Source organism: Salvelinus sp. IW2-2015, unplaced genomic scaffold (genome assembly GCF_002910315.2).
Source record: "Salvelinus sp. IW2-2015 unplaced genomic scaffold, ASM291031v2 Un_scaffold2834, whole genome shotgun sequence".
Taxonomy (NCBI): Eukaryota; Metazoa; Chordata; class Actinopteri; order Salmoniformes; family Salmonidae; genus Salvelinus; species Salvelinus sp. IW2-2015.
In genome coordinates this window covers 1-11,777 of record NW_019944134.1, presented here as the reverse complement: position 1 = coordinate 11,777, position 11,777 = coordinate 1, and the positions used below count along the sequence as shown (strand labels likewise).

The 11,777-nt window shown below is 43.8% G+C and overlaps 1 protein-coding gene across 1 annotated transcript; it reads right to left on the bottom strand.

The window, feature by feature from the left end:
- Positions 1 to 1,318: 1,318 nt before the first annotated feature.
- Positions 1,319 to 10,871, bottom strand: LOC112074818 (type-1 angiotensin II receptor-like; the record flags this gene model as incomplete). Its single annotated transcript, XM_024141916.2, is given in 5 exon segments — positions 1,319 to 1,421; positions 1,423 to 1,557; positions 1,657 to 1,769; positions 9,839 to 10,054; positions 10,259 to 10,871. Coding segments are annotated over 5 exon segments (1,180 nt in total), but the record flags the coding sequence as incomplete, so codon positions are not given.
- Between the last annotated feature and the right edge of the window lie 906 nt (positions 10,872 to 11,777).

Here is an 11,777-nt window from a genome sequence, read left to right as displayed (position 1 = left end):
ATAACATTATTAGGCCACTACAGATCTACCCTATACCCTGCTTGAACCCCTACATAAATAGTACATATAACATTATTAGGCCACTACAGATCTACAATACAACCTTTGTAATATCACCATACATTTGACATTTTACAGCAGACACTCTTATCCAGAGATAGTTACACTTAATGTATTTATCTTAAGATAGCTAGGTGGGACAACCACATATCACAGGCATAGTAAGTAAATGTTTTCCTCATTTAAAGTAGCTATCAGCAAGGTCAGAGCTAGTATTTTTATTTTTTATTTAACCTTTATTTAACTAGGCAAGTCAGTTTAAGAACAAATTCTTATATACAATGACGGCCAAGGAACAGTGGGTTAACTGCCTTGTTCAGGGGCAGAACGGCAAATTTTTACCTTGTCAGCTCAGGGATTCGATCTAGCAAACTTTCGGTTACTGGCCCAATACTCTAACCACTTGGCTACCTGACGCCCCGAAAGTGGCAAAAAAGTAAAGTGCAAGAGTTTGTTCACTTTCACAAAAGTAACTTGCTTATCACTTTTTCCATGTGGTTTCTTCCTTCACAGATGAAATTATGACCTCTTCCTAAAATTTTGCTCAAATTATTAATTGTGTATATGGTTCCACTCTCTCCCCTACAAAAAGTTTAGAAAATTAACACAAATTGTAGTGAATCTCCCCTAACTACTCAGCCAACACATAGTATAGCTGTTGTACTGTCTTTCTATTCAGTTAAATGTTTTTCTAATGATCTACATCAGCTTTATTAATAGATTTCTGAAGAATCAACAATGGTGCAGGTCCAATGAATGTGTTAATTTTCGAAAGCTTCTGCATGGAATTTGTACGTTGTCTTAAGTTTCTCTATCTTCAACCTAGGTTCTGACCAGGAAATATAATTACAACAAATATTATATCTGTATGGTTCTAGAATTAGAACACATATTATATCTGTATGGTTCAGAATTAAAACACATATTATATCTGTATTGTTTCTAGAATTAAACAGCATTATATCTGTATGGTTCTAAGAATTAAAAACCATATATAATCTGTGTATGGTCTCTAGAATTTAAAACGGCTATTATATCTGTATGTCCTAGCAATTAAAACACATATTATATCTGTATGGTTTCTAGAATTAAAACACATATTATATCTGTATGGTTCTAGAATTAGAACACATATTATATCTGTATGGTTCTAGAAATAAAACACATATTATATCTGTATGGTTCTAGAATTAAAACACATATTATATCTGTATAGATCTAGAATTAAAACACATATGATCTATTTGTGGTTCTAGAATTAGTACATAGCTACACACTCCACCTCCTTCTCTCCTCTCTTCACATTAGACATGGCCTCCATGGCCTGCTTGTTTTTGTTGGTGAGGTGCAGTACCTCGGAGGTAGGAAAGGGTAGACATCTTGGAGCTGATGTAGTGGTGTGTCCCGGCGGGGCCAGCGGGGGAACAGTGGAGCTGGCGAAACATGTTCTTCCTGAAGTTCTGTCCCACAAAGCCGTAGAGGATGGGGTTGACACAGCTGGTGATATAGCGTAACATTGACGCAATTATGTAACCTTGACGCAATTATGCAAAACTTTAGTTCCGGGTTTCAAACCGAGATGAACCTCAAAGCTACCTGTTGAGGAAGGCTATGCAGATGGTGAAGGGCATGGCCGTGTCGATGACGTCCACCATCACACAGTTAGTTACAACCTCCAGCTGGGTCAGCAGCTCCATGAAGTGTAAAACCTGAGGACAGGAACATATGACATTAACTACACACAGCACAGATCTAGAAAGAAAAAAAATGAAATTTCTCATCACTTCAAGAGAACATTCACGGAGGAACAGGATAATAACAGGATATAACAGGATAATTACAGGATATAACCGGAAAATAACAGGATAATAGCAGGATATAACAGGATAATAACAGGATAATAACAGGATAGTAACAGGATAATAACAGGATAATCTGTTTAAAAGAATCAATGGAAGAATTCCAAATGAATTCAGAGAATAAATCAAATCAATCAAATCAAGTTTATTTTATATAGCCCTTCGTACATCAGCTAATATCTCGAAGTGCTGTACAGAAACCCAGCCTAAAACCCCAAACAGCAAGCAATGCAGGTGTAGAAGCTTTGACTTTGAGGCGCTGCTGTATAAACCAAACAAGTCCTGACTACCTTTTCAAATGTCCTATTGTCGGAGCTAGCAGGTGTGGAAATAATTGATATTCAATTAATGGTGAAAAGAGACTCACTGTATTGCACGCTCCCATGTGATCAATATATGTGACAATAAGATATATTTTCATTCATGTCGGCACCGATGTGATAAAGACCGGCTGCAGGTGGGTTGTTAAAACATTTATCAAAGGTAAATTCATATCATATGGAAGCATTACCATAGAATGCAGTGTGGTGCTAGAGGGAGTATCGTTTTAGATGCAACAAGTGCCTATCGTGGCAGGGCAGTATCTTTAGAATGCAGTGTGTGTAAGAAGTGAAGTGGTGCGGTTAGAGAATGCAGGTGTGTGCTAGAGTGAGTGCTCTTTTAGAATGCCAGTGCTGGTAGTAGGAGCTGAGTAGAGTGTAGTAATTGCAGTTGTTGTATGCATCTAGATCGTGGGAGGAGTAATCTTATAGAATGCAGTGTGTGTATGCAAGGGAAGGAAGTATACATCGGTGAGAATGCAGGTGATATGTGTGTGGAGGGAGTGTCTTTCTAGAATGCAGTTGTGTGATAGTAGGGGTATCTTTAGAATGCAGGATGTGTAGTTTGAGGGAGTGTCTTAGAAAGGCAAGTGTGTGTGAAGAGGAGCATCTTATAGAAATATAGCATTGTGAATAGAGGGAGTATCTTTAGAATGCAGTAGTGTGTGGAGGGGAGTCTCTTTAGAAATGCGACGTGATGAATGTGCGGACGGAGTATCTTTAGAATGTCAGGTGTGTGGAGGAGTTTTTTAGAATGCAGTGTGTGTGGAGAGTATTCTTAGAATGCAGTTGTGTGGAGGGAGTATCTTAGAATGCAGTTGTGTGGGAGGGAGTATCTTTAGAATGCAGTGTGGTGGAGAGGAGTGTTGTTTAAGAATGCAGTGTGTGTGGAGGGAGTATCAGATTTAGAATCAGTGATGTGGTAGGAGGAGAAGTGATCTATTTAGAATGTAGAGTGGAATGTGTGGGAGTATCTTTAGAATGCAGTGTGGTGTAGAGGAGTATCTTTAGAATGCAGTGGTGTGTGTAGGGAGTACTCTTCTAGAAATGCAGTGATGGTGGACGGGAGTATCTTTAGAAATGCAGGTGTGGTAGATTTAGATGTATGTGGAGAGTATCTTTAGAATTGCAGTGTGTGTGAGAAAACTAGAGGAGAGTGTCTTAGAATGCAGAGTGTGTGTAGAGTGGAGTATCTTTAGAATGCAGGTGGTGTGAAATTGAGGGAGTCGTTATAGAATGCAGTGGTGTGTGAGGGAGTATCTAGTAGAATTCAGTGTGTGAGGAACGGAGTATCTTTAGAATGCAGTGTGTGGGAGGAGTGTCTTTAGAATGCAGTGTGTGTAGAGGAGTATCTTTAGAATGCAGTGTGTGTGGAGGGAGTGTCTTTTAAGAATGACGAGTGTGTTAGAGGGAGTATCTTTAGAATGCAGTGTGTGTGAGGGAGTATCTTTAATGCATGTGTTGGAGGAGTGTCTTTAGAATGCAGTGTGGTGGAGGGAGTCTCTTTAGAAATGCAGTGTGTGTGGAGGAGTATCTTTAGAATGCAGTGTTGTGTGAGAGGAGTTCTTTAAAGAATGCAGTGTGTGTGGAGGGAGTATCTTTAGAATGCAGTGTGTGTGGGGAGAGGATGTCTTTAGAATGCAGTGTGTGTGGAGGAGTATTCTTTAGAATGCAGTGTGTTGAGGGAGTCTTTAGAATGCAAGTGTGTGTGGAGGGAGTATCTTTAGAATGCAGTGTTGTGTGGAGGGAGTTATCTTTAGAAATGTAGTGTGTGTGAGGGAGTTATCTTTAGAATGCAGGTGTGTGTGGGGAGAGTGTCTTTAAATGCAGGTGTGTATGTCTTTGGGAGTGGATTGATGTTGTGAGATGAGAATGCATTTAGAAGTACAGTGCAGTGGATGTAGTGGAGGAGTATCTTTAGAATGCAGAGTGTGTGTGGAGGAGTGTCTTTAGAATGCAGTGTGTGTAGAGGAGGTATCTTTAGAATGCAGTGTGTGTGAGGGAGTGTCTTTTAGAAATGCAGTGTGTGTAGAGGAGTATTCTTTAGAATGCAGTGTGTGTGGAGGGAGAGTCTTGTAGAATGCAGTGTGTGTGATGGGAGTATCTTTAGAATGCAGTGTGTGTGGAGGGAGTTCTTAGAATGCAGTGTGGTGTGAGAGAGTATCTAGATATTGCAGCTGTTTTGCGAGAAGTGTCTTAGAATGCAGTGTGTGTGGAGAGAGTATCTTTAGAATGCAGTGGTGGAGGGAGTTTTTAGAATTGCAGGTGTGTGTGGAGAAGTGTCTTTAGAATGCAGTGTGGTGAAGAGGAGTATCTTTAGAACGTAGTGTGTGTGGATGAAAGTGTCTTTAGAATGCAGTGTGTGTGGGAAGAGTGTCTTTAGAATGCAGTGTGGGTGGGGGAGTATCTTTAGAATGCAGGTGTGGTGAGGAGTATCTTTAGAATGCTAGTGATGGTGGAGGAGTCTCTTTAGAATGCAGTGTGTGTAGATGGAGTATCTTTAGAATGCAGTGTGTGTGGAGAGAGTGTCTTTAGAATGCAGTGTGTTGTGTGGAGAGAGTGTCTTTAGAATGCAGTGTGTGTGAGGGAGTCTCTTTAGAATGCAGTGTGTGTGGAGGGAGTCTCTTAGAATGCAGTGTGTCGTGGAGAGTCTCTTTAGAATGCAGTGTGTGTGGAGGGAGTACTCTTTTAGAATGCAGTGTGTGTGGAGGAGTCTTCTTAGATGCAAGTGTGTGTGGAGGGAGTCTCTTTAGAATCGCAGCTGTGTGTGGAGGAGTCTCTTTAGAATAGCAGTGTGTGTGTGGAGGGAGCTCTCTTTAGAATGCAGTGTGTGTGGAGAGAGTATCTTTAGAATGCAGTGTGTGTGGAGGGAGTTATCTTTAGAATGCAGTGTTGTGTGGAGAGAGTGACTTTAGAATGCAGTGGTGTAGATGGAGTATCTTTAGTGCAGTGTGATGTGGAAAGAAAGGTCTTTAAGAATGCAGTGTGTGTGGAGAGAGTGTCTTTAGAAGTGCAGTGTGTGTGGAGAGAGTGTCTTTAGAATGCAGTGTGTGTGGAGGGCGTGTCTTTAGAATACAGTGTGTGTGGAGGGAGTTCTTTAGAATGCAGTGTGTGTAGAGGAGTGTCTTTAGAAGCAGTGTGTGTGGAGGGAGTGTCTTTTAGAATGGCAGTGTGTGAGAGGGAGTCTCTTTAGAATGCAGTGTGTGTGGAGGGAGTACTTTAGAATGCAGTGTGTGTGGAGGGAGTCTCTTTAGAATGCAGTGTGTGTGGAGGAGTATCTTTAGAATGCAGTGTGTTTGAGAGAGTATCTTTAGAATGCAGTGTGTGTGGAGGGAGTATTCTTTAGAATGCAGTGTGTGTGTAGGGAGTATCTTTAGAATGTAGGTGTGTGTAGAGGAGTATCTTTAGAATGCAGTGTGTGTGGAGAGAGTGTCTTTAGAATGCAGTGTGTGTAGAGTGGAGTATCTTTAGAATGCAGTGTGTGTGGAGGGAGTAGGTCATGTTATCTTTAGAATGCAGTGTGTGTGGAGGGAGTATCTTTAGAATGCAGTGTGTGTGGAGGGAGTGTCTTTAGAATGCAGTGTGTGTAGAGTGAGTATCTTTAGAATGCAGTGTGTGTTGAGGGAGTGCTTTAGAATGCAGTGTGTGTGGAGGGAGTATCTTAGAATGCAGTGTGTGTGAGAGATCTTTAGAATGAGTGTGTGTGGAGAGAGTATCTTTAGAATGCAGTGTGTGTGGAGAGAGTGTCTTTAGAATGCAGTGTGTGGGAGAGAGATGTCTTTAGAATGCAGTGTGTGTGGAGGGAGTCTCTTTAGAATGCAGTGTGTGTGGAGGGAGTCTCTTTAGAATGCAGTGTGTGTGGAGGAGTCTCTTTAGAATGCAGTGGTGTGGAGGGAGTCTCTTTAGAATGCAGTGTGTGTGGAGGGAGTATCTTTAGAATGCAGTGTGTGTGGAGAGAGTGACTTTTAGAATGCAGTGTGGTGAGATGGAGTATCTTTAGAATGCAGATGTGTGGTAGAGAGAGTGTCTTTAGAATGCAGTGTGTGTGGAGAGAGTGTCTTTAGAATGCAGTGTGTGTGGAGAGAGTGTCTTTAGAATGCAGTGTGTGTGGAGGGACGTGTCTTTAGAATACAGTGTGTGTGGAGGAGTCTCTTTAGAATGCAGTGTGTGTAGAGGGAGTGTCTTTAGAATGCAGTGTGTGTGGAGGAGTGTCTTAGAAATGCAGTGTTGTGGAGGAGTCTCTTTAGAATGCAGTGTGTGTGGAGGGAGTTCTTTTAGAATGCAGTGTGTTGGAGAGAGTGTCTTTAGAATGCAGTGTGTGTAGAGAGTATCTTAGAATGCAGTGTGTGTGGAGGGAGTATCTTTAGAATGCAGTGTGGCGTGAGGGAGTATCTTTAGAATCAGCAGTGTGTGGTGGAGGATGTGCTTTAGAATGCAGTGTGTGTAGAGTGAGAATCTTTAGAATGCCAGTGTTGTGTTTGAGGGAGTGTCTTTAGAATGCAGTGTGTGGTAGAGTGAGTATCTTTAGAATGCAGTGTGTGTGAGGGGATGTGTCTTAGAATGCAGTGTGTGTGGGGAGTTCTTTAGAATGCAGTGTGTGTGGAGGGAGTTCTTAGAATGCAGTGTGTGTGGAGAGAGTGATCTTTAGAATGCAGTGTGGTGGTGGAGAGATGTCTTTAGAATGCAGTGTGTGTGGAGGAGTATCTTTAGAAGCAGTGTGTGTAAGGAGTATCTTTAGAATGCAGGTGTGTGTGGAGAGAGTGTCTTTAGATGCAGTGTGTGAGATGGAGTATCTTTAGAACTAGTGTGTGTTGAGAGAGTGTCTTTAGAATGCAGTGTGTGTGGAGAGAGTGTCTTTAAGAATGCAGTGTGGGTGAGAGAGTATCTTTAGAATGCAGTGTGTGTGGAAGGGAGTATCTTTAGAAGGCAGTGTGTGTGGAGGAGGTTTAGATTCTCTTTAGAATGCAGTGTGTGTAGAGGAGTTGTTTAAATGCAGTGTGTGTGGAGAGAAACTGTCTTTAGAATGCAGTGTGTGTGATGGAGAGAGTTTTAGAATGCAAGTGTGTGTTGAGAGTCTCTTTAGATGCATGTGTGTGGAGGGATATCTTTAGAATGCAGTGTGTGTGGAGGGGAGTCTCTTTAGAATGCAGTGTGTGTGGAGGGAGTTCTTTTAGAATGCAGTGTGTTGGAGCAGTTCTTTAGAATGCAGTGTGTGTGGAGGGAGTATCTTTAGAATGCAGTGTGTTGGAGGGAGTCTCTTTAGAATGCAGTGTGTGTAGATGGAGTATCTTTAGAATGCAGTGTTTGAGAGAGTGTCTTAGAATGCAGTGTGTTGGAGAGAGTGTCTTTAGAATGCAGTGTGTGTGGAGTGAGTGTCTTTAGAATGCAGTGTGTGTGGAGGGAGTCTCTTTAGAATGGCAGTGTGTGTGAGGGAGTCTCTTTAGAATGCAGTGTGTGTGGAGGGAGTCTCTTTAGAATGCAGTGTGTGTGGAGGGAGTTCTTTAGAATGCAGTGTGTGGAGGGAGGTATCTTTTAGAATGCAGTGTTGTGGAGGGAGTATCTTTAGAATGCAGTGTGTGTGGAGAGAGATGACTTTAGAATGCAGTGTGTGTAGAGGAGTATCTTTAGAATGCAGTGTGTGTGGAGAGAGTGTCTTTAGAATGCAGTGTGTGTGGAGAGAGTGTCTTTAGAATGCAGTGTGTGTGGAGAGAGTTCTTTAGAATGCAGTGTGTGTGGAGGCGGTTCTTTAGAATACATTGTGTGTGGAGGGAGTCTCTTTAGAATGCAGTGTGTGTAGGGAGGTCTTTAGGAATGCAGTGTGGTGTGGAGGGAGTGTCTTTAGAATGCAGTGGGTGTGGAGAGAGTGTCTTTAGAATGCAGTGTGTGCAGAGGAGTATCTTTTGAATTGCAGTGTGTGTGGAGGAGTGTCTTTAGAATGCAGTGTGTGAGGTGAGTATCTTAGAATGCAGTGTGTTGAGGGAGGTCTTTAGAATGCAGTGTGTGTAGAGGGAGTATCTTTAGAATGCAGTTGTGTGAGGGAGTATCTTTAGAATGCAGTGTGTGTGGAGGGGTGTCTTTAGAAATGCAGTGTGTGGAGGGATGTCTCTTTAGAATGCAGTGTGTGTGGAGGGGTTCTTTAGAATTCTAGTGTGTGTGGAGGGAGTCCTTTAGAATGCATGGTGTGTGGAGGGCAGTGTCTTTAGAATGCAGTGTTGTGGAGGAGTGTCTTTAGAATGCAGTGTGTGTGGAGGGAGTCTCTTTAGAATGCAGTGTGTTGGAGAGAGTATCTTTAGAATGCAGTGTGTGGAGGTGGATCTTTAGAATGCATGTGTGTGGGGAGGGAGTATCTTTAGAATGTAGATGTGTGTAGAGGGAGTATTCTTAGAATGCCATGTGTGATGTAGAGAGAGTGGTCTTTATGGAAGCAGTGGTGTGTAGATGGTATCTTTAGAATGCAGTGTGGTTTGGAGGGAGTGTCTTTAGAATGGCAGTGTGTGTAGAGTGAGTAACTTTAGAATGCAGTTGTGTGTGAGGGAGTGTTCTTTAGAATGCAGTGTGTGTAGAGTGAGTATCTTTAGAATGCAGTGTGTGTTGAGAGGAGTGTCTTATAAATGCAGTGTGGTGGAGGGAGTATCTTTAGCTAATGGCTGTTGGAGGGAGTATTCTTAGAATGCATGAGTGTGTGTGGAGCAGAGTATCTTTAGAATGCAGTGTGTGTGGAGAGAGTGTCTTTAGAATGCAGTGTGTGTGGAGAGAGTATCTTTAGAATGCAGTGTGTGTAGAGGGATTCTTTAGAATGCAGTGTGTGTGGAGAGAGTGTCTTTAAGAATGCAGGTGTGAAGATGGAGTATCTTTAGAACGTAGTTGTGTGTGGAGAGAGTGTCTTTAGAATGCAGTTGTGTGTGGAGAGAGTGTCTTTAGAATGCAGTGTGGGTGGAGGGAGTCTCTTTAGAATGCAGTGTGTGTAGGATGGAGTATCTTTTAGAATGCAGTGTTGTGGGAGAGAGTGTCTTAGAATGCAGTGTGTGTATGGAGAGAGTGTCTTTAGAAAATGCGTGGTGTGTGGAGGGAGTCTCTTTAGAGTGCAGTGTGTTGGAAGCGAGTCTCTTTAGAATGCAGTGTGTGTGGAGGAGAGTCTCTTTAGAATGCAGTGTGTGTGGAGGGAGTCTCTTGTAGAATGCAGTGTGTGTGGAGGAGTCTTCGTTGGTAAGAAAATTGCAGTGTGTGGGGAGGAGTACTCTTTAGAATGCAGTGTGTGTGGAGGGAGTATCTTTAGAATGCAGGGTGTGTTGAGGGAGTATCTTTAGAATGCCAGTGTGTGTTGGAGAGAAGGTGGCTTTAGAATGCGAAGTGATGTGATGATGGAGTATTCTTTAGAATTGCAAGGGTTGGGAGAGAGGTGTCTCTTAGGAATGCAGTGGTGCCGGAGCGTGTCTTTAGAATGCAGTGGTGTGTGTAGCAGAGTGTCTTTAGAATGCAGTGTGTGTGGAGGGAGTGTCTTTAGAATGCAGTGTGTGTGGAGAGAGTGTCTTTAGAATGCAGTGTGTGCAGAGGGAGTATCTTTTGAATGCAGTGTGTGTGGAGAGAGTCTCCTCCCACCTGGTGGGGCACCCAACACAGGAAGAAAACTAGGACAGCCGACGCCAGTATCCTCAACACCTCATCGTCTCTCGACCGGGTGGTCTTCTGGATGCTCCGCGCCCCGACCAGGGCTCCACCAATCAGGCAGTAGCAGGTGATGATAACGAGGAAGGGAAACAGGAACCCAAGGATGCTCTTCATCAGGCTGATGGTGAGGAGGAGGTGCCTGGAGCCCTGATTGATTGATTTAATTTATTAGTGAATAGTGATGGGCTGTTCCAGATGGAGACCATAATAGATGGTAAGGATACAAACACAATGAGACTTCACACTCAATGGAATTCAACAGAAAAACAGCAATAGCACTAATTACCAGAATATCAACATGTTCCTGTTTAAGAGTCACTTCATGAAAACACAGCCCTGATCATGTCAAACCTCAGGGTGCAGTACTCCACACGTGGTGATGTTGTAGTTGGTGATGTGCACCAGGTCTCTGGTCAGGGCCGTGGGGACGGACAGCAGGAGGGCGAAGATCCAAACCAGGACGCAGGTGATACGGGCGTAGAGCACAGTACGGCGCTGCCGCGACCTCACCGGGTGAACGATGGCCAGATAGCGGTCGATGCTGAGCGCGGTGAGGAAGAAGATAGAGCTGTAGAGGTTGAACATAACCAGTCCAGCGCTGGCCTTACACAGGAACCCACCGAAGAGCCACTGGTAGCCTGTGGCTGTGAAGGTGGCCCACATGGGCAGGGTGATCAGGAAGGTAAGGTCTGAGATGGCGAGGTTGAGGACGAACACGTTGGCCACTGTCTTCAGCTTCATGTAACGGTAGATCACCGCCGCCACCATGCTGTTCCCCACCATGCCGATGACAAAGTTACAGCCGTACACTACCGGGATCAGGGTGAAGATGAAGTTGTGCCTCCCGGACATGCTGCAGTTCAGATGGATACCTTCTGTCTCTGTGGTCTGTCGATGCGTCCTCCCCCGTATAGTTCTCCATCTCCTGTTTACAGCATATCCGATTCCAGGGCAACAGTCAGTACTATAAAGAAACACAACACAAAGCGTCAGTACGTCCAGAGAGGACCCACGTTATCAACAACCATGACAGCTATCGAGACAAACAGACTAAGCTTAAAACAATAACGTTACAGCATTCACCCTACACCCTACACCCCTAACGTTACAGCAATTCACCCTCACACCACTACACACCTAACGTACAGGCATTCACCCTACACCCTACCACCTACGTTACAGCGTTCACCCTACACCAACGTTACAGCATTCACCCTACACCCTACACCCTAACGTTCAGCATCACCCTCATCCCTACACCCTAAGTTACAGCATTCACCTTACTCTACTCATACGGTTCACACATGCTACGTTAATCACCCTAACCCAACCTAATTACAGCTTCACCCTACACCTCAGCCTAACTACACATACCGTACCTAACCACGACAGCATTCACCCTACACCCTACACCCTAACTAACACGTTCCCTACACCCTACACTACGTTACAGTTTCACCCTACACCCTAAGTTACAGCGTTCACCCACACCCAACATTAACTATCTCTCACCCTATTTACATCACCCTACATGTTACAGCTTCACCCCACACCACTACGTTACAGCGTCAGCGCCTACACTCAAACATAAGACAGTGCACTACACCCCTACACTCACCTAACCTTACGCATTCACCACACCTTACTTACAGCATTCACCTACACCCTAACTACACGTTCCCCTACACCTAACTTACACGCATTCCCTACCACCCTAACGTTACAGCTTCACCTCACCAACTTACAGTATTCACCTACACCTACACCCTACGTTATAGCATTCCCTACACGCAAGTTACAGCATCACCCTTACACCCTACACCTAATCGTACAGCGTGTTTCCCAACCCCTACACCCTAATTACACGTTC